General features: G+C 38.6%; 1 protein-coding gene and 1 long non-coding RNA gene across 2 annotated transcripts; both read right to left on the reverse strand.

The window, feature by feature from the left end:
• Positions 1 to 3,247: 3,247 nt before the first annotated feature.
• On the reverse strand, positions 3,248 to 4,427 carry LOC149835857 (uncharacterized). Its single transcript, XR_016432660.1, has 2 exons — positions 4,271 to 4,427; positions 3,248 to 3,448 (listed from the first exon to the last, which is right to left on the reverse strand). It is a non-coding gene; the product is annotated as an uncharacterized LOC149835857 (long non-coding RNA).
• A 15,480-nt stretch (positions 4,428 to 19,907) lies between these two features.
• Positions 19,908 to 21,269, reverse strand: LOC149835858 (receptor-like kinase). Its single transcript, XM_090009665.1, has one exon. It carries the CDS (start codon positions 21,267 to 21,269, stop codon positions 19,908 to 19,910), a length of 1,362 nt encoding a protein of 453 aa, XP_089865791.1.
• Positions 21,270 to 23,720: the final 2,451 nt, after the last annotated feature.

Raw genomic sequence — 23,720 nt, forward strand, 5'->3', positions numbered from 1 at the left:
TTCAACTCATTGGTATTGTTTACATCCACACCAAATACTCTCTCTCTCTCTCTCTCATATACTGACTTCATATACATGAGAGAATGCAGCTTGCAATAAGCTTGATTTCATTCAGTCTCTCCCCTCGGATCCAACCAACATAAATCCGTTTCAGATCCAGTGAGTTGGTTGTAATCATAATGGAGTTGACCAGGGGCAGAGCAAGAAATCTAAACTAGGGTGGGCATAAAGGCACTGTAAAAAGGAAAAAATAAAAATTATACTAACAATATATTTAAAAAATAATTAAATAGTTATTGTAAAGCTTACCTTTTACAACTATGAATAACCTAGTCTCCTGAAACTTTTTGATAAATGAAGTCCCAAGCATGCAATATCAATCTAATGTCTATATCACAAAAATATCTTAGTAGTCAAACTACCACAGTAAAAGTCTGTCACAAGGACACACCATTTTGGTGGCGTGTCTTTAGTGACCAAGAGGACACGTAGATACACACACTCACATGTATGGTGAATATTTTAATATTATTTAATAAATTCAGTTTTATTTCAATACAAGATGTAGTTTAAATATTAAAATACCAAAAAAAATTAGGTTTTTATTGATTAAAATTAAAAAATTCTGTGTCCTATGTTTTAGTTTTTTTTGAACTTTCTAGTCAAATCCATGTCATGCATCCTGGTGTCCACATGTCTTTGTGACATAGATAAAGTATAGCTATATGAAATACCAAAACAATTCATGCAAAAAAAATCTTAAATCATAAAGGATCAAACATGGAATCAGGATTGTTGCTAATTGAAAAATACAAAGAAAACCCTAAAATCCTAGTAGAAATCAAACTTAAAATCATCATTTGCTAATTCAAAAGAAAAAAATAGGCACAAAAAATGATTAACCCTAATTAGACAATCATATCATTTGAGACAAACAGATCAAAAACCTAAATCCTAGCAAAAGTCATAAATCTCTAATCTATGCTAATTGAAAAAAAAAAAACTAATACTCTAACCAAATCAAGCGCTCATGATTTATGATTTATGTTAATGCTAATTAAAAAAGAAAAGCACATAAAAACACTAAAACCATGATTAAACCTTCAACTCATTTAAAAAAAAAAAACAAATCAAAATCTTAATTTCTGCCAACATCAGAAATTATGCATTTATGATAAATGATAAAAAACTTCCAATATTATAACCAAAATCAAATCACTCAATATTCATGGATTCATTCCTAGTGGTAATTAGCAAAAAACCCTAAAACTAAAACTAAACATTTATGTCATTTTAAAAATAACCAAATCAAAACCCTAAATCCAAACAAATGTCATTCATAGATATGCTAATTAAAAAATGACTATTTAAATATTTATGCCATTTGAGAAACCAAAGATAAAAAAACTTAAATCCAAAAAAAAAATAAAGATTTAAGGGTTTGATAACCAAAATCAAGCACTAAAAAATGGAATCATGATTATAAAGAAAAAAATATAAAAAACCTTAAAATCCTAATTAAACATTCTTGTTATTTGGAAAATCCAAATCAATACCCTAAATCCTAAAGAAAATCATAGATTTATGTTAATTAAAAAAATAAAACCCTTAATTTTTTAACCAAAATCAAGCATTCATTATTCATGCTTAATGCTAATTCAAAAAAAAAACAAAGAACTCTAAAACCCAAATTCAACATTCATGCTATTAAAAAAAACTAAATCAAATTATACCTAAACCTCAATAAACATCATACATTATGCTAATTAAAAAAAAACAAAACAAAACTCCTAAAATCAAAACTCTATCCAAGCACTCATTCATGATTCATGAAATTGTGAAAAAAAAACAGAAAGAACTAAGAAGACCCAACCATGGAACCACCAAGGGCGTGCATGGAAAGGCCACTGGATGCCGAATAGTCAGAGGCCTCCAGAGAGAGAGAGAGAGAGAGTCGGGGTCGGGGTCAGGGGGTGGGCACGCTTAGAGTGTCGGGTTGGGGACTTCGGGGTGGTGCCCAACCAGTCCTGATGTTTCACAGGGTCAGGGTGAGCACTGCCACCCAGACCCGATATTTTACAGGCCCCTTATTGGGGAAATTTCTGTCTGGAGTTGACCAAGCCTATTTTAAACCCATAAAAAACCATAAATGGAAATCTCAACCCAGCATTGTGGTTGTAAAAAACAAGATATAAGATTAGGAAAATGGCTTTGTGGCTAAGGCTGATAAACGAACCGAACAGCTCATCACTCGGCTCATCATGAACTCGTTCATGATCATTTCATATAGCTGGTAAGCCAAAACATGAGAAGCTCGTTTAGCTTAAATGGGTCGAGCCCGAACATAGGGTGTTTGGCTCGGCTTGGCTCGAGAGAGCTCCTAAAGATAGAATATATATTATGTAATATATATTTAAGTGAAACATATAAAATGCATAAAATATATATACAAAAAAGAGAAGGATGCAAAGAAATATATATATATATATATATATATATATATATATATATATAATATGAACAATTAAGTGTAATAAATATATATATTCTATGTATAAATAACATAGAATGCTTTTACACCAGCCAGCTTGTGTTCAGTTCATCTCATTCAGGAATGAGCTGAGCTCAAGTTCTGCTTGGCTAAACACGAATGCGAACAGAGTCAAGAGCTTAATCCACTAATAAACGAGTCCAGCTCGAACGTGCCCTGTTTTCGTTTACCAGCCTTCTTTGTGGCATTCACCCTCATTTTATTTGAATTGGCCCATGCACATGGAGCAGAAAAAATGATCAAACACTACAACAGAGCAGTAGATTAGCGACGACCACCTTTCGTCGCTAATCCGTCGCTAATCCGTCGCTAACCATGTTAGCGACGGATTAGCGACAACGCGGCGACAGTATGCTTACGTCGCGAATATTTCGACGCTAACTGGCGACGGAATTATTCCGTCGCCAAGTCCGTCGCTAATTGCGATGGAATAACGAGCGCTATATTCCGTCGCCAATCCGCCGGTACTAAACGGCGACCACGGCGTGGCGACGGATTTAATTCCGTCGCTAAGCCGTCGCTAGATTAATATGAATAGCGACGGAATCATCCGTCGCTAATCCGTCGCAAAAACGAAAAAAAATCAAAAAAAATTTATTTAAAAATTAATTACGGAGAACTGTACAATTTATATTTCCTGTACAATTTATATTTCCTGTAAATAAAAAACAAACCACACAAAAAAATTCATATAACAAGTATCTATAATAATTAATCGTTCCACCTTAAAACTAAGAAGTTTAATTATTTACAATTCAACAATTACAATTAGGAAAAATAAAAAAAATAGAACTTCTTCAACACAGTCCTCTAATCATCGCCAAGATTTTGTGCGTCTTCTTGTTCATTGTCTTTATCTGTCCCTTCAGCTCCACTACCCTGATTATCGCTAGCAGCCTACACAAGAAAAGAACAGTCAGTATTGATAAACAAAATATAATGAAATAAATTACACACTGTATGTGATTCTATCATGTGCTCATGTGTGATCTAAGGCAATAAAAAAACTCTATATGTGATTCTATCATGCTCATATGTGTGCTAAGGCAGTCAAAAAATTGAATATGTGATTATAGCATGTTCATATGTGTTCTAAGGCATATAAAAAAACTCTATATGTGATTCTACCATGCTCAGATGTGCTTTAAGGCAAGCAAAAAACTATATATGTGATTCGATCATGCTCGTATGTGTGCTAAGGCAGTAAAAAAATTGAATATGTGAATATAGCATGCTCATATGTGCTCTAAGGCAGGCAAAGCCAAAAATTTTATATGTGATTCTATCATAAATGATATATAACATGTTCATATGTGTTCTAAGGCAGTTAAAAAACTCTATATGTTATTATAGCATGTTCATATGTGTGCTAAGGCAGTCAAAAAACAGAATATGTGATTATAATATGCTCATATGTGTTCTTAGGCAGTAAAAAAACTGAATATGTGATTATAGCATGCTTATGTGTTCTAATGCAATCAAAAAAACTTTATATGTGATTCTATCATGCTCATATGTGCTCTAAGACAGACAAAAAGTTAAATATATATATATGTGATTCTATCATGCTCATATGTGTGCTAAGGCAGTAAAAAAATTGAATATGTGATTATAGCATGTTCATATGTGTTCTAAGGCATCTAGAAAAACTCTATATGTGATTCTACCATGCTCAGATGTGCTTTAAGATAGTCAAAAAAACTATATATGTGATTATACCTGAGAGGGACCTGGAATCGAAGATCCCCTATCCTGAACAGCGGCCTTGATCTCATTTCGGAGAAAGGGGGCGACGGTGTATTGGAAGTAGTTATTCAGTGATTCATTAATGATCTCGCGTACATCATCACCGGAAAGAATAGTCGGCTGCTTGGAGCTTATGTCGGCGCAAGAAGTTGGTGAGCCGTAACTGGAAGAACCAATAACTGGTGAAGTGTTCATATTACTCCCAAACCCGAACACGCGACCTTTTTTGGGTTCACCTGCTGCAGTCACCCATGCTGTAGGATCAAATGATGGATGCTGAGTAGCGTCTTCACCATATCGCTCTACCATTTGTTGCTCATATGCCTCCTACAAAATAATGTTTAAAGTATTCATTAATAATTAATGATAACATTATGATGACTTGCATATATATTGCAATGATTATTAATAGAATTAATACATACCGTTGTCGTTCTCGCCTTCTCTGATACGAAGACTCCCGTGGTCTTCCGTTTATGTGTTTCTACAAACACATCCTTATATGGTACACTGCCTCCTTTTTCTGCTTCCTGCGAAGTTAAATGACAAAAGATTTAGTACACAAATTTGCAACTATACTTATAAAATTAATATTATATATTGATGAGTTACCATTTTCTTTAGGTGGCTCCCAAATGTCTTAGATCCACCTGTGTGTAGATGGGCTTCGGGCATCTTCGATCGATTTTGTGAAGCCTTCGCAGAGCGATTTTTAAATGCATCTCCCGCCCACATATCGCACATTTCATCCCAGTAATCTCTCCTGATAGTAATAGGACCATGGCCCTTCCACAGTAATGGATCATCTACTACGCCAAATGCTTTTTTTGCTGCAGTCTTCATAGTGTGCAGCATGTCTGCAAATCGATTGGCAGCCACCTTCTGCCACACCTTCCTTGCATCATTTTCTTCCACCGTAGTTGCAAAGCGATTCGAAGCCTACAAATATTTTCAGAAAGTTAGTAGACATTGCTTAAATAAATTAAATATGAAACACATTAACTATGAGGAACAACTGTATACCATGAATGAGGACCACAATCTGTCTAATACCTCCTTTGGGTACTCTTTCCATTGAGCAACTAGTCCTGGTAGATGTTGAAGAAGTGAATTCCTAATCTCCCGTACTACTTCTTGTGGCTCAAACCTCGTGCTGCACATGAATTGTTACACAGTAAATATCAATATAAAATATTTAAAAGATATGCAATAATTGAAAACAAAATACTTACGGTCGATTATCGATATACACTATTCGAATGAGTCTTCTTGTGCCAGCCTGTGAAGACCCTGTTTCCTGTGTTGGCTGTTGACTTGTGCGATCAACTGGTGTAGGTGGGTCGTATACAGGCGCAACATCATCTGTAAAAAAATACACACCAAGTTCTCAGAATGTGCATTTGAACTAATCAAGCATCTAATTAGTTATATGATATACCTATCACAGGAGCCCGTGAAGATGAAGGTTGAGCCTGGCTACTACTGGATGAGCGACCACTATAACCTCCACGAACCATATTCTAACAAATAACATATGTCATACAATACATTCAAATAATTCACATCAAGTATTACAATGCATTCAAGTCATTCACATCAAGCATTGCAATGCATTCAAATAATTCAAATCATTGACATCAAGTATTGCACTAATTCAAATCATTCGTTAATTGCATAAATTATAATACATTCAGATAAATTACAATGCATTCGAATCATTCGTATCAAGTATTACAATACATTGAAATAAAATTTTTAATCATTCACACCAAGTATTGCAATACAACTCACATCAAGTATTACAATGCATTTAAATAGAGGTTTGTAGTATAAGATTTTTTTCACTAGCTTGAGAATTCTTCCTCGTCACTAGTTTGACTTTCTTCTTCTTCTTCTTCTTCTTCTTCTTCTTCTTCTTCTTCTTCTTCTTCTTCTTCATTGTTTGCCCATCCACTTGGTACATCATTTGGATCACATTCCTCTATGAATGTTTCATCAGCCAATGGAGATATGACATGCATATCATGCGCAACATCGTGACCATAAGCGAAGTCACAGACATCATCTGATTGATAGTAATCACTGTCTTCAGCTAACTCATCTTCTTGTAACTGATCATACTCGGGGTATAGTTTGGATTTCACCTTGCAAACTGCCCACCATTCATTTCTATCTGACTTTTTTATACTCGGATATGAAGTATAATAAACTTGTTGAGCTTGCGAGGCTAATATGAATGGTTCATATGTTCCAAACCTGGATTTATGATTCACCTCCACAATGCCTGAAGCTTTGTCGAGTCTTGTTGCAGTTGGATCAAACCAATGACACTTGAATACCGTAACCCTGTTATTCATGCCTAAGTAAGTCAACTCCATTATTTCCTCTATAACACCGTAGTAATCATGTTCATTTTCACCGTAGCTGCTACCCTTGACACACACGCCACTATTTATCGTTGATTTGTTTATACCGTAGTCTTTTGTATGGAATCGATAACCATTTACGATATACCCGTTGTAGCATTGCACAACTTTGGTCGGACCATTTTCTAAATCACATATTCCTTGATCTTTAACATCACCATGGCGAACCTACGCACAGACATAAACAATTATTGTGATCACGATCAATTAAGTAACTTAGTGTTGTTTATAAGTACAAAATTTATGTTAGCTTCTTTACCAACTGTTTCAACCACTCCACAAACTTAGTTTCACGTTCTTTTTGTACTTCTGCATTAGTGAGATGTGAAACTTTGCTTTGCAACTCCAGATCAAATCGTCTGCAAACCACAAATACTTATATTACCGAGCCATGTATCCACATATAGAACATAAAAGGATTTATAATTGAGTTGCATATACATATACTTACTCGATGTATGGGTCGATCGCTGAACAATTAAAAAGAATATAGATGTGTGCTGCATCTTGCTCTCGATCTGTCAATAGCCTTGATCGGCAACTACCAAATGCATGCCCAAGTCGTTGAAATATCGACAGCTTGTCAGCTACAGTTACTTGTTCTCCATCATCGTTACGGGGCGGGCATGTGTAACGTGTTGAAATATGAGGTTCGAAGTACATAGATGAGAAATTTGAAATCTCTTCTAAAGTGTACGCCTCACAAATAGAGCCTTCTACTCTTGCTTTATTACGAACCTTTTTTTTTAGGTCGAACATGCATCTGACAAGAATATACATTTCAAATTTTAAATATCTGTCATTAAAGAGACAAATATAAAAAAACATATACCTTTCAAATGGGTACATCCATCGATATTGCACAGGGCCACCAACCCTTAGTTCATATGGCAGATGTATGATCAAATGTTCCATAACATCGAAAAATGCTGGCGTAAATATCTTTTCTAACAGACAAACAGTGGTGATGACAGAGTCCTCGAGATTCTTTACATCTGATACAATGACCTCCGATGCGCACAATGTTCTGAAAAATCCGCTCAACTCAGACAATACCCCCCATATAGGTTTGTCTAACATATCATGGAATGCTAGGGGTATCAATCGTTGCATAAAGATATGACAATCATGGCTCTTCAACCCATATAACTGTCCATCGTCAATCTTCACAGCCTGAGCAATGTTAGAGACATATCCATCTGGAAATCTCAGTTGTCTCAACCATTGACATACATGTTTTATTTGATCAGGTCCGAGCACGTACTTCGCCTTTGGTTTCAGTACTTTGCCATTATACTCTTTGAGTTCCAATTCTGGTCTTTTACATATTAATTTTAAATCCATACGGGCCTTCGGATTATCCTTCGTTTTTCCTTTAATATTCATTACTGTATTGAACACATTATCAAACACATTTTTCTCTACATGCATCACATCCAAATTATGTCGTATCAATAGGGTCGGCCAATACGGTAGTTCCCAAAAAATAGATTTTTTCGTCCAATTGTGTTCCTTCCCAAATCCACGGAAGGGTGTAGGACTGCGGGCATCTGTTAATACATTTGGAAAGTATCGCAATCTTCTTAAAATCTCTATGCCAGACAATCTTGAGGATGGACCTTCCATTTCAGTTGTGCCTGTTGTAAATGCATTCTTTTGACGTCGGAACGGATGATCGCTGGGTAGAAATCGACGATGGCAATCAAACCAGCAAGGCTTCCTTCCATGCCTCAATCTAAAAGCTTTGGAATCCTCCATGCAGTACGGACAAGCCAACCTCCCATGTGTGCTCCAACCAGATAACATACCATATGCAGGGAAGTCACTGATTGTCCATAGAACAGCGGCCTTCATGTTGAAATTTTGTTTTTTGTGGGCATCATACGTGGTAACACCGTCATCCCACAGTACTTTTAATTCATCAATCAATGGCCTTAGATATACATCAAGATTTTGGTCAGGTGAGGTCGGACCAGGGATCAACAGAGACAAGAAAAGATTTGGACGTTTCATACACAAGCTTGGTGGAAGGTTGTATGGAGTTACAAATACTGGCCAGCATGAGTATGGAGTTGATCTACCCCCAAATGGATTAAATCCATCTGTACATAGACCGAGTCTAACATTTCGCACTTCCATTGCGAAGTTCTGATGAGTACGATCAAAGTGCTTCCAAGCTTCAGCGTCAACAGGATGCGTGATCTTGTTTTCATCGTGTCGAACTTTATTTGCATGCCATCTCATGTGTTTAGCTGTCTTTGAAGACATATACAATCGCTGCAATCTAGGAGTGATAGGAAAGTAGCGGAGCGACTTGTATGAAACTTCCTTTGATCTCGTGCTACCATTGCCTCTTGTCTTTGGCTTGAACCGAGGATGCCCACATGACGGGCATGATATGTCATTTTCCTGCTCCTTGAAATACAACATGCAGTGATTTGGACAAGCATCAATCTTTTTGTAACCCATACCTAGAGCGTTGACCATAACTTTCGCACGATAGAAATTTTGTGGCAATTTCTCATCTTTAGGCAACATACTCTTCACAATCATGCACAAACGGTCAAAACATGATTGACTCAAATTATACTCGGACTTCAAATTCATTAGTTGAAGAACTGCAGACAAGATAGTGTGACTCTCACAACCGTTCCAAAGTGGCTCATCAGCATCTTTAAGTAAATCATAAAATCTACTAGCTGCATCGTTTGGTGATTCTTCATCTACGACAGTTCTTACATCACTAGAACTCATAGCAGAACCCAGTTCTGTTCCTGCAGCATCAAATATCAAATTCGTATATGGATTATCGTGCACCACATTCACCCGTGCATCAAAATCGTTTCTAAATTCTTCTCCATGAAACGCCCAGTTCTGATAATCACTCACAAAACCCTTCCTGTATAGGTGATGTCTAACGCCATGAGGTTCTACAAATCGATTATTCTTACAAATCTTGCAGGGACACCTAATCCGACCTGTGGGATCTACCGTACTGACACTCGCCGTTGCAAATTCAATAAAACTATCGACACCATCCATATATTCATGCGATAACTCATTGTCCACTATCCTACGGTACATCCATTCACGGTTTGCAGTCATTCTGTCGTATGATGTTACGAATAGTATCCTAACGAATTAAGAAAAAAACAATCAGAATGCGACGATGAAGAAAATATCAAATTTATCATGCAATATACTATGTCAAACAATAACAAGAATTTTGATGCATGCATTGATAACTTAATATTTTCATGTGCAAACTATTAATGACATGATACAATCATTTGAAGCATGCTTTTATTATAAAATTTAACATGGAAGTCAAAATCAAATTGAAAGTAACTACATGCAAGCATGGATACAATTACATCAAATATTGCAATACATCATAATCATTCATATCAAATAAATGGCAAACATGTACCTGCAGCAAACACACTTCAATATCTCACTAACTACTACCATGCTTAGCATGGACTCCGTACTCCAAAAATAAGAACACTTCCATATTTCTACATTAAAATCATGCTCAGCATGATCTCCGAACTCCAACAAAGCAGTCCTAGATATCAACAACTAAGTGAGTGTGTGAACAATAAAGTGCTGCATTCAATAAATTAAATAACATGTGATACGTTTGCATCACTTACTCACCACGGGTATTTACCCGATTTGCATTGTTTTTGTCATTTACTTACCAGAGGTGGCCGAGCACGAGTTGGTTCCGTTGAGAAATCTGCACAAAAAAACAATTTTTTAAAATGAAGTCACCACGGAAAAAAAACTGTTCTGACAAGGGGTCGACTCCCCTGCTGTTCCGACAGGGGGTCGACCCCCTGCCCGGGTCGACCCCCTACCGGAAAGGCAAGGGGCAAGGGTCCTCTGCCGAAAAATGCAGGGGGTTAACCCCCTTCCGGAAAACGCGGGGGTTAACCCTCTGCCGAAAAACGCGGGGGTTAACCCCCTCCGTTTTCCGGAAGGGGGTTAACCCCCTGCCGGAAACGGGAGGGGGTTAACCCCCTGTGAACCGGGAGGGGGTTAACCCCCTGCCGGAAATGGCAGGGGGTTAACCCCCTGCGTGAAAATGGGGGTTAACCCCCTGCGTGAACCGGAAGGGGGTTAACCCCCTGCCGAAAACGGCAGGGGGTTAACCCCTTACGTCAAAACGGGGGTTAACCCCCTGCCGAAAACGACAGGGGGTTAACCCCCTGTGTGAACCGGGAGGAGGTTAACCCCCTGCCAGAAACGGCAGGGGGTTAACCCTCTGCATGAAAATGGGGGTTAACCCCCTGCCGGAAACGGCAGGGGGTTAACCCCCTATGTGAACCGGGAGGGGGTTAACCCCCTGCCAGAAACGGTAGGGGGTTAACCCCCTGTGTGAAAACGGGGGTTAACCCCCTGCCGGAAACGGCAGGGGGTTAACCCCCTGTGTGAACCGGGAGGGGGTTAACCCCCTGCCGGAAACGGCACGCAGGGGGTTAACCCCCTGCCGTTTCCGGCAGGGGGTTAACCCCCTGCGTTTTCCGGCAGGGGGTTAACCCCTTGCCAGAAACGGGAGGGGGAGGGCGTTACCTTTCTCCGGGCGGCGAACGGTGGGACCAGCGGACGGTGGGACCGGCGGACGGTGGGACCGGCGAACGGCGGGACCGGCGAACGGCGGGACCGGCGAACGGCGGGAGCGGGACCGGCGAACGGCGGGAGCGGGACCGGCGCAGGAGCAGCGAAAGAAGAAAAGGAAAACCTGGTTGGGATTAGGGTTATTCGAAAGTTAGCGACGGCTTAGCGACGGATTAATTCCGTCGCTAAGCCAACGTAAAATCAAATTCACGAAAATAGCGACGGATTATATTCTGTCGCCACATCCGTCGCTAGTTAGCGACGGACTAGTTTCCGTCGCTAACGTCGTCGGTAAATGGTGCGATCGTACCGACAAAACAATCTGTCGCAACATCCGTCGCTAATTAGCGACGGACTAGGCGACGGACTATCTTCCGTCGCTACTTTCTTAAGATTCAGTGATAATAGCGACGAATATTTGTCGCTCGCCAATCCGTCGCTAACTAGCGACGAAATCTTTCCGTCGCTAACGTCCGTCGCTAACAACCTATTTTCTTGTAGTGAAACTTCTACCACTTGCCAATTGTTTCATCCCTCGCACTTGAAATTTGAAATTTGTGCCATGCAAGGAAAGTTCTTCGTTTCATCATTTTTCTATCTCTGCCAATAATTTTTACAATAGGTCTACTTAAGAACATTCCAGATTTAGACAAAGAGAGGCACAGCTTATGAAAGAGTAAGTAATTTCATTGACAGCTTTTATTTGGTTTTATGGTTCTATCCTTTTAAACTTTTGTAATATAAAAGGGAATTTTATTCAAGTTTCACTGGGTAAATATATTGTAACTGAAACGAGAATCAAATATATATAATGAGGTGGCGACATACAGTGCAGGTTCGAAAATTAAGAAAAAATAAATATTTTATTTCATAAAGGGAGAGGATCAAAAATATATATCAAGGTCTTCAATTATTTAGCCATGTACAATATTCTTTAATCAACTAGACATTGCACTTCTATGCGAAAAAAAAAAAAAACCTTTGGGTTACGTTTGTGTGCAATGGAAGAGAGCTCTACCGCACCACTTGCGGTGAAGCTCTCTTCCACAGAACTCAAGTCTTGAAAACGAGGTCCTGTTTCCTCGCAGAAAGAGGATCTCGAGTTTGTGTTGCCGTGGTGGGTCCCACGGAAATGCATGGGGTTGTGTGCATTTCCATGGAAACCCAAAGGACTCCACAGCAGACAAACATGCCCTTGGGGCATGATCCAGCCCCCTAAAAACAGGGGTGGCAATCGGGTCGGGTTGGCAGGTCGGCATGTCAGCATACCTCAACCCGAACCCGACCCGTTTATTAAACGGGTCGGCTGTGGCAAACACTAACCCGACCCATTTAATAAACGGGTAACCCGACCCATTTAATAAACGGGTAACCCGACATGACCTGCCAACCCGTTTAATAAATGGGTTGGGTCGGGAAAACGGGTTGGCGGGTCGGGTTGGTGGGTGGGTTGGCGGGTCGGGTTGTCGGGTTGGCAGGTTGGCCTGCCCACCTAACCCGTTTATTAAACGGGTCAGCCCGGTTGGCGGGTTGGCATACCCCCAACCCGAACCTGACCCATTTAATAAACGGGTTAGGCGGGTCGACCCGTTTATTAAACGGGTTGGCTTAAGCCCAACCTGAACCCGCCTAAGAGGCGGGTTGGCAGGTCGGGTTGGTGGGTCGTGTCAGGTTTTGCCACCCCTACCTAAAACTAAATGTCTTTTTAGGGTATGTTTGATGACTTGTTCAGTAATAGACGAAATGAACAAAAAAGACCAAATAGAACATTGGTTATATTCCTTCCGTAACAACTATACCAAGTCCAACGTGTACTCAGATATTGTGTTTCAAATGTATGTTGTTTGATGACAATGTGCCGACAACTTGGACAATAATGGATAATGGAATTAGATTACTTCGTTTTGGTTGTATGACTCGATCTGTTCATATGACTGTTTTAACATCTTTATTATGGATTTTAACTTTGGATATAGATATCGGATTGGATCTAAAAACTAAAAAATGTATAAATTTTGGATAATTTGAAAAAAATAAGAATTGATATTATATATATATATATGTGTCTTATTAAATCTAATTATGAAAGTTTATCAAAATATTATGGATTTTAGCTTCAACTATAAATCTCAAAATGGATCTAAGTACGGAAAAATTGTTTAAATTTTGAGTAATATTTTTAAAATATGTTATTGCATCATATCAAGATGTTGAGAAGTTAGCAGAAATTTTTACTAGTCATTGAGAAGTTTGGATGTCAGAATGTGATGTAAATTATGACGTGAAAAGCTTATGGAAGAACATACAAATATATATTTGAACTCATTGTGCAGTTTATTCTATAGATCTCATGTTCGAGGAGATTGGGATCGTGTTTGATGCAAAAGAAGTACTGCATAATGCCAAACTCATAACAAAATTCATTTCATTTATAGCAATGCATACATTTTGACATTGATGAAGAAAGAGAGCTAGTCGGTCTGCAACTGATGTTCTTACATTATAGAACATCATATCAGAGAAGGAAAACTTGAGTAATATGTTTAATTCATTACATTACAGTGCAATCACTTGGAAAGTATCAAATTGGAGTTCAGCCAGTGCCAAAGAGGTAGTTGATTTGATCTAGAATCCTTCATTTTGGGCAGCACCTTCAACTTGATGATTACAAAAATGTAAAGGGTAGATTTGCTACGCAGAAAGCGATTGAGGGAAGGACCAAGTGTGATCCAGGTTAAGGCATCTGTATCGATCTCTCACACTTCTCTACTTATGTTGCATTTAAATCATTTTTAATGGGTTATTACTTTGTAAGTGCAGTTTGAATGCACTGTTGAAGAATGAACGGCCTCTCCATCACGAGTTCATGACATCTAGCTTATATTTGTCTTTCTGATGGTAGACAATGTTGCTCACAGTCACATAAATGGATGGGCAGTGAAGGAATATGTTAATAGTAGTATTTGTTTGCCAGTTTCAGCATATGACAGCAACTTCACCTGTATAGCAGGTATTGATACCTTTCTCATTAGAATGCTTCCTAAATAACACCGTTAAACTAAACATGGCAAAGATTGCAAACCATAAACATGTGTATCAAAATAAACAACCAGTAAGGCATGAAAATTAGATGATGAAAACACACTGAAATTTTAAACCAGTCACATTAAATATCATTATATTTCTCTTTTACAACATCTACTATTTGAATAGAGTATTTAACTACTGAATCAGTCAAAAAAGAGTAAAGCTGAGTCATCTCGAAATAAAAATTTCTGATAAAATAGATAAAATTCCTCACATAAGCATTTGATCGAACAAATGGCGTGCATAGGTAGGTGACAAAGGTGAAACAAATTGAAATAGTTAAAAAACAAAATATCATATACATATGAGAGAAAAAAAAAAAACAGGAAAGAATAAAATCAACTCGACAACTCCCCATCCACCGACCTCTCATCCTCAATATCGGTTGCACCCTCCATGGTAACAGTTAGAGAAAAATAAAGAAGGAACAAGAGAAGAGAAGAGAAGAGAGAGAGAAGTAGGCAGTCGGAACTCATCAGGGTTCGGGAGATTGCCGGAGTTCTCATTAGGCTTGGACCGGATGGAAATGCAAGGGTCACTGAGAAGAAAATGAGGATGAAGCGTTCGAACCGAACGGGAAAAAGGTCGCCGGAGTTAGGTGGTTGTCGTCACCTCCGCCGGCCCCTCCACCCCTTTGGCAGAGAGAGAGAGAGAGAGAGAGAGAGAGAGAGAGAGAGAGAGAGAGAGAGGCAACTTTGTTCCCCGTCCCTGTTCTTTTTGTAACAGGGAGGGTGGAACGAATATAACATATATATGGATGCAATGGACGGCGTTCTGCGCGTCCGCCGCATCCAATGTTTGTTAAAAAATATGTTCTCGACATCTTTTTCGTCCGGTGTGACGCGTGGGACAAGCCATCAAACATGCCCTTAAGTTACACAAGGGAAAATTGTAAAATTTTGGCTGTTAACACATTGAGATTCGAGCCAGGATCTGGTGCCATCACATGGCACACTTTGAGTGTGCCTCTGCACCGGGCTGCCCTCCATCTGCTCTTGGGCCCCACAACTGACAGACTGTCAGCCAAAGATGGGGGGCATTAGGTGCAGAGGCACACTTCAAACTGTGTCATGTGATGGCACCTCATCCTGGCTCAGACCGAGACCTTGTGAACACTCCACAAAACAACTAATTTCATAAAGTGCATCTTCACTGCACACTTGGCTAGGTGGGTCAGCTTAAGGCGTTCAAGTTAAAGGATGTCACAAGTTTGACTGATACCAGTGTTATTAAAAAAAAAAGGTAAAGCCTAAAAAAATTATTTAACTACGAACATTCATACCTAAGGGCTCTCTGCCAATAAGTACCAACACCAAGGCACTCAAGGTATAGGCTCCATGATGAATGGTTTTGACATATCGCATTCTCGAAATCTCTCAGATGATGAATGCACACAAATTGCTTTTATTGGTTTGCAGAAGTACATGCACCACACCAAGCAATATTCAGATAATCTGCCTAAAAAAAAAACAGATAATTTTCCCCCCGCTCTTGTTACTGCTAATACCATGGGAAATGAACTTCTGACTGAACAGTTGAGGCTGAAAACAGATCCTAACTAGGGCTGGTAAAGGAGCGGAATGAACCAAACAGGACATATTCAGGCTCGGCTCACTTATTAGTGGGTTAAGCTAATGACTCAGCTCACATTCGTGTTTAGCCGAGGTGAGCTCATCTCGTCCCTGAATGAGATGAGCCAAACAAGAGCTGTCTCGTGCAAAAACATTTCATGTTATATATATATATATATATATATATATATATATATATATATCACTTAAAAAAATATATTATACATTACACTTAATAGTTCATATTTTATGTACATATTTTCTATGCATCATTCTCTTTGTATATATATATATATATATATATATATATTATGCATTATTCTTTTTATATATTACACTTAAAGTATACATTAAAATATATATTTTTATCTATACGAGCTTCTCCTGCTCCTAGCCGATCCCAAACACAGGCTAAATGAGCTATTCATAGCTCGGCTTGCCAGATATATGAACCGATCATGAACAAGCCAAACTGAGCTGAGCCACGAGCTGTTCTGTTCGTTTACCAGCACTACTCTTAACAGCAGTCTGAAGCCGTGTAAAAGCATGTGAGATACAAAATCTCTTTCCTGTTTCTATTAGCTTCCAAGACTCACTCAAATGGTGGCACCACGGTGCAGGGTTTGATCATTAGGTTTTTCTATGGCCACTCTATCGTTTATAGTCACGTTCTTTTCAAGAAATAGAAGAACCTTTAATGTTTCGACAGACAATAAAACATGTAGTGTACCAAATGAAAAAAAAGAGAGTTTTCATTGTCGCTTCTTTCTTGAAGCGCACATTGTAAGACAAAGTAGCACACTTATATGGACTGGCCATTTAAATCAGGGACAGTAGCTTCCTTTAGTTGATTTGATCTGAAGCTATTTAATTAATGATGATACTGACCAAAAGATCGCCTAACTTCTCATCATGCATTCTTAGAATTTCCTGATCCCAAATGTTAGATTTGTATAAGTTATAAACCAATAATCATCCGAATCATCATTGCACTTGACCATGAAACTAGAATTAGATTCACTGAACTACTAGTGTCAAGCTTCCAATTCTTAGAATGAAAAGTTTTTGAATGTCCCCAGACAACATAATCTGACATCAACAAAGATATGTGAATGGATACAAATCTTAGACAAACAAAACGTTGAAACTTGAAAAAAACATCTATTTTTCTCACTGAGATTGACAGATGCTACTATGTGAAAAGTCCATCAGCAATCACACTTGAAAATAAGCCTCTATCTTCCTAACCCTTTACATATTGTTTCCTTCAAGATTTTGATTCTGCAATATTACCGCACGCTCGAGAGGTCTTGAGTACATATAGTCGACTTCCTCCAAGCTTCAATTATTCATAGGTTGGCTCACAAAAAGATCCATCTGGTTATCAATCCTTTTAACTAGCACTTAATTCTTAAACTGTCAAATATCTTTAGAAGCAGACTCCAATATGCTACGCCATGTATAAAATATGTAGAAGGTTACATCAATTACAATGCAGAAGGTAACTGTAGGGGAAGGATAACAGAGAGGTGCTGAATCATAAGAAATTCAGCTTGTGCTATTACTATAGATGTGAAGACCATTTGAAATTTGTTTTTTTTATTCTGCCTAAAAATTTCATTCTAATATTACACATAAAAATGACCATTAACAAAATATCTTGAAGTGAAAAAGGATAAAATCCTGCTTCATACTTTAGGCATTTGGCACACACGCACATACGGGCACATGCACAGAGAGAGAGAGGCTAGCACCCACGTGACAGATTCAAGTTTCTAATGTAAGATTTGGAAAATAAAAGGGTAACGTATACTGGGCAGTGGACACCATAGCCAACTGGGAAGCAATAATGAACACCCTAGAACAGAAAATTTCCTTGTTTTATCATTATTTTGTTGCATAAACAACAAAAGAAATTCTGATCCGGACTTTTTAAGTAATAAGTTCAGAAAAGGATATTTCACTTTCATAATGAAGGTCTCAAATCCATAAAAAAAGAGTCAACCTTCTTTACCCACCCACCCTTCCTTTAGTACTGGACCTATAGACACTTCCATCTAGACTGGTCACAGAGTTGTTCACTTTCCAAATCTCCAACCTATTGAGAAGATGCTTTCCCCCATCTTCAACCTGCCCACCACACACACTACAGCACACTAGGAGGATTCATTTGAATACTTAACCTACATAGGCATAAAAAATGAAGGATAAACTCTCCATAAAAGGTGCATCTGGAGCATCAGTGGGCATAGAAAAATCAAATTCTTTCAAAGCATGCTAAACAATGACTTGAAAAAATACAACATTTATTCAATCCAAATTAGTGACATCGTAAAACTAAAACTTGCAAATTCTTGCCACAATGATAAAAGAAAGTACACATGTATGGGACTCATTTACATTTATCTCAATGAGCAGAATGATACCATCCAGAACAATTTTCAAGCTATACTCCACAGGGTTATAAATAATGTGTCTGCACAAATTCCTGGACTTAGCAAAAGACATGATTATTAGATAATTATCATCATGAACGAGGTTCTATATGCTATATTATTTAAAGGTGCAATATTCGGTCCACCAATAATTACTCTCAACCAAATTTCTAGCAATTATTTAATAAGTTGTGGAATGCGGCTCCCATAGGTCTGCATCCATAGCACTAGATTTTGATCCTTGAAACAACTATCATCAATGACAGCGTTTTGAAACTTCTAACTCTTTGCTGATGATCACCAAAATGAAAAACCTTTTACAACACCAAATGATTTCATCTAACAGTGAAGCATTGGCATCAATCTTGTTGGCCATATCAGAACTTCAACCTTGATAACATAACCTCTAGCTTGTTAGTTTATCTAAAAAATCTATCTGGTATAATCTTCAGATGAACTCAAACAAACTAACAACTTGTTCCCAGTAGTCGACACATTGTGTGAAAAGTCTTAATATTAATGAGATTTTTTTCGACAGCCAAAATAGGGAATCATCCATTGTGTTATTTGAACCTAAGAACCCCTTGGTTAAGATAGTTCACCCAGATATATAACTGTAAAGACATGCCTTAAACGCCAGGCAGTGGCTGGGTTCAAAATCCGGCATATAAACATACATCAACCTTCGATAATGAACAGTTGGCCTATAAATTTATGTCAAAAGTTACTAGGTCAACCTTCCAGAGTGCAACAACCACATATTACATAAAGTAAATACAAGAAAGGAAGTTGGAAATTACATCCACAACAAATTATGGCAGCAGAAACCAACAGAGAGATAAAGGGTTTAAAAAAGGCATTTGAACTAGAGTTGGTTGCATAAACCAAACCTGTCATAGAAGAAATCAAGTTCCCTTGAAGTTCTCATCTTTTTTAGGGTATGATCTCATTCCAAAGTTACACCGCCACAAACATACTGCACAAAATCTTTTGGGAAACAATGAATAAACAGAAAACATGTTTTGTTGAGTAACTGAATAAGCATATTAACAAGAAATTGATAAACAGAAATTTTAACAATCATATACTGCATTAAGTGAATACAAGGAAAGGACATTTGAAATTATAACCATAAAACATTATGGCAAGAGTAACCAACATAGGAACAGAACGATCAAGAAAAGGTTTCTGAACTAGAACTCGTAGCATACAACCCAATCTGTTATAGAACAAAGAAAGATAAAATTCAAAGTCATTCATTTTATTCTACAACATTATTCCAAAGTTACATATCACAGTACAGAAAACTTGCTATTATAACCTTTCTTCCATCATCTGGTTTTTCCTTTTAGATTTCGATAAATTCACGAGCCACATCAACATAGGAAATACTGCTACCACGCACTTGGTAGTACAGCAACCGAGAAGCAATGTGGAAAACCTTGGCGCAACAGTCTTCTCAGGGGTTTCATACTTTCTCTCCATCTACAGATAATCGCATCCATGCGATTCGGTCCTTAGCTCTCATCCTCTTTATCAAAATTACCAAAACAGGGAAGATTGCCATCATGATCAACACGATTGCACCGAAACCCTCAATAGCAGCACTCAACTTCATCCCTAATCCACCCATTCTAATTCCAGACGGTTCGCCATCTAGACTAGCCATAGAATTATTCAGCTTCCAGATCTCCAAACCATTCAACAAAGCATTCTTTTTCACCGCATCTCCATCCAAAGGACCGACACTAACACTCAATTCCCCGCGAGCATCAGGCTCAACAATAAAATCTGCATAAAATGGAGTAGCTAGAGCACCATGGGTGACATCGGAGAGATCAAGCTCCTTATAAGCACACCACCCATTGATATAAACGTTGAAATAAAGTTGGTTAAGAGCCAAACTAACAATATCACAGAAATGGAACCTCACAAAGTACTTGTACCCCAAATCCACAGGGAACACCCACGTAATATTAGACCCTCCATCTCTTCTCAAAAGTTGAGCAGAACCATAGACTCTATCCGGCGCAATCTCCCTAGGCAAAAGCACGGGAAAAAAGATGGGTCCACTAAAATACTTTTGTTGTGCAGAAGACTTGGTTTTCAGATAACCATCATCAGGAACCCAAGTCCGATAGAGGGTATCATTCGAAGGCGTGATTTTGGGGCCGCCCATATTGATCCTATAAACCATTTCCAGCGCTTGTTTCGACAAGAAACGATTGAAATTAAGGCTTCCATCCATATGAACAATCTCAGGAACGAGAAAATCAGGCATGTAGATGATTTCGATAGCGTTGATAAAAGCCAGAGACGATTTCTTCGGGAGAAAACAGATGACTAACCGATCGGTTTTCACATCGACCAAGTATTCCTTGACCACCAAGGAGCCATCCGCAGCGGCGAAATCGTTCAAGAGCGAGAATCCCAGCGCGTGCACGCTGAAAACCGCAGAGGTGAGATTGTAGTCGCCGACAGAGGGGGAGAAGGGAAAGAAGTGAAGGCGGATCATGTGGGTGCCCCTCCTCTGTATCTCGAAGCCATAGGAAGATGGGTGCCTGAAAATTCTCGCTGTGTGGTAGATCTGAGGGAAATCCGAAGATGGGTATCGATTTTTCGCGAAGATCTTGCTGTTGGGAGGCCGAACGAGAGGGGTAGCGCAGGAGGAGTCACCGGAGAAGAGCCTGGTTTCGACTCTGGAGTCGGTGGGAGAGCCGCAGTCGATGAGGTAATTGTCTGGAGGGATGAAGGAAAAGGAGAGGTGGGAGTAGAGAGACAATTGCAGGGAGAGAAACAAGAGAAGGAGGTGCATCGCCTTCGTCTTCATCTCATCTGGGGAACGATCGGAAACGAGGAAGCGAGAGAAAAATCGGATTTCTAGTGCTTCGTAGTCTGGAATTTGGAAGCTTCGTATGACTTCTCTTTACTAGGGGGGGAATAATACGCGCTTAGATGGCGAGCCCCACAAACACAAAGTCGAAGCTCGATCGGATAGCGAAATCATCCCCGAGATTTACCACAATTGCACCATTAACCATTTGCGGGGTATGTTACGTGCGTAGGTTTTGAAAAACATGTGACAGAGATACGAGGACACGAAATGCGGGTTTGACTCCCAAGGTTCAAAATTTGTTCAAGACTAAAAGTAGTTTTGTACGTTTAGTTAGGGTTCGTGATGCAAGATAAAGGTTTTGGATTCAAAACCTAGTGGAGCCAATTTAACAATCAAACTTTTTTGCAACAGGCGTTCATCTCCGGCAGATGCATCTAAGAGTGTTCTGTCATGGCAACGGAGGTTCTAAATAACACCAACGGGAGCTCCCCTTGTGTGGCAGGAGCAGCCAGTGCACGTCACACCTTGTGTTGGGGCGTTGCAAGTTCGAATCCCTATAGTATAGTTGTACAACTGGTAGGGGTATGCCTAACCCAGTTTTTTCTGTAGAAAAAAATGGTTCTAAATAGCTTTAAAAAGTCGAAGAAACCAGCCTTTATATTAAAGGTTGATTTCTCAAAAGCCCTTAACAAGGTGGGATGGAGGTTACTTCTTCATTCCATAGCAAACATAGGTTTCGGAAAGAGGTGCATTGAGTGTACCGAGGTGAGGACCGCATCACGCAGGCAACAGTGGCGGTGGAAGTCAACGGTTAGCTTGGTGACTTCTTTCCCATCAGCAGAGGACTACAACCCACTCTCTCCCTTATTATTTTGGAAAAAATTTAAATATCCCCAAGCGTCACTAATTCGTGGGCACACCAAACTTTTCAGAGTTTGAAAATGCCCAAACAAATTTTTATGAGGGTTAATCAAATGACCCCAATTTAATTATCTCTAATTAATTTAGTTATAGTTTTTTTTAAATAATCATGCTACCCATATGTCTTGCCACATGAGAAAGGGAAACTTCTTTTTTTTTTCACTTATCGCAAGTCGTGAGTCTCTCTCGCCTAAAGAAAGTTAACTCTCTTTCTCTCGCTTGAGGAACCAAACGAACCCAGTTATGCTTAGAGCTCGCATAGTCATCATCATGGTAACAGCTAATTGATCTTGATTCTTGAAATAATAAAGCTTTTGTCAACTATAATCAGATTGGCTTTTGGGTCAAGTGAAAATGCATTTAGTTTTGGTTCAGCTATTGAGGAACCAAACAGATCTAGTTGTGCTTAGAGCTCGCATAGGCACCATCATAGCAATAACCTATAGATCTTGATTCTTGAAATAGTAAAACTTTTGCCAACTATAACCAGATTGACTTTTGGGTTAAATGAAAATGCATTTAGTTTCAGTTCAGATATTTAGCAGGCCAACTATTGAGGAACCAAACAGAGTGATTATTGGGCTGATTAATTTATTGTAATTTAAGTTGTATATATATATTTTTAAATAATCAACAATTAGTTTTATAGGGTAGTGGTTAGTGTCTTATTTCTTATTGGGGAGGTTAAGGGTTCAAGTGCTATTGTAGTCATTAACTTTTTACTCAAAACATTCGGTCAATAGTCCTGCAAATACTCAAACTTACTTTTTTCATATTTCTATAATAAGGGCAAATTAGTAATTTTATTCTGTCAATTACATGGGTAAAACAGTAACTTCAAAACATGAGTTAGGTTAACCCAATATCAATCCTATGTTAGTTTATGATTAGGGTCATTTGATAAACCCAAGTAAAAGCTTTGGTGGGCACTTGCAAACTCTCAAAAAAGTTTGGCGTGTGCTTGAATTAGGCCGACAAGTTTGGGGGCTATTGGAAAGCTTTTCTATTATTTATTTTGGATGTCCAAGCCCTCGCTGCTCTCTTTAAACGTTCTAAGCTATTGGTTTCACCAACCTAATCGCCTAAATGATCAACAGATCTTCGCAGAAGATTTGATCATCTTCAAGAGACAAATATTGAATAGATGATTTGTGTATCATTGATCCTAAAAAGCTTTTCACTTTTGGCGGGGGCGAACCGAAGTGCTCCACAACTACCTTGTGCATCTTTGGCTAACCTATTGGCTCGCTTCCTACATGTTATCTTGGGCTTCCTCTTCACCACTCCATATCGCCATATCTTCTTGGAAGCCTATGGTGGACATGATCAGGTCAAAATGCAAGACTCAAAAGTATTTATTGATTGTAATATGAGTTTAAAATATAAAACCCAAAATATAAAAGTGGGTTATCATATACCAAAACAACTTAAAAAAGTAATGAATATATACCTCAAATGGAGCTTTTGATCCAACAATGGCTTCCTTTAACTTCTTCCAAAGCTTCTTTATGACTATATCTCTCA

The sequence above is a fragment of the Nuphar pumila genome, chromosome 6, assembly GCF_984573655.1.
Source record: "Nuphar pumila chromosome 6, dmNupPumi1.hap1.1, whole genome shotgun sequence".
Lineage (NCBI taxonomy): Eukaryota > Viridiplantae > Streptophyta > Magnoliopsida > Nymphaeales > Nymphaeaceae > Nuphar > Nuphar pumila.

What these genes read in the sequence shown, in the direction of transcription:
- LOC149835858 (XM_090009665.1), bottom strand. Translation starts at nt 21,269, where the DNA reads ATGAAGACGAAGGCGATGCACCTCCTTCTCTTGTTTCTCTCCCTGCAA.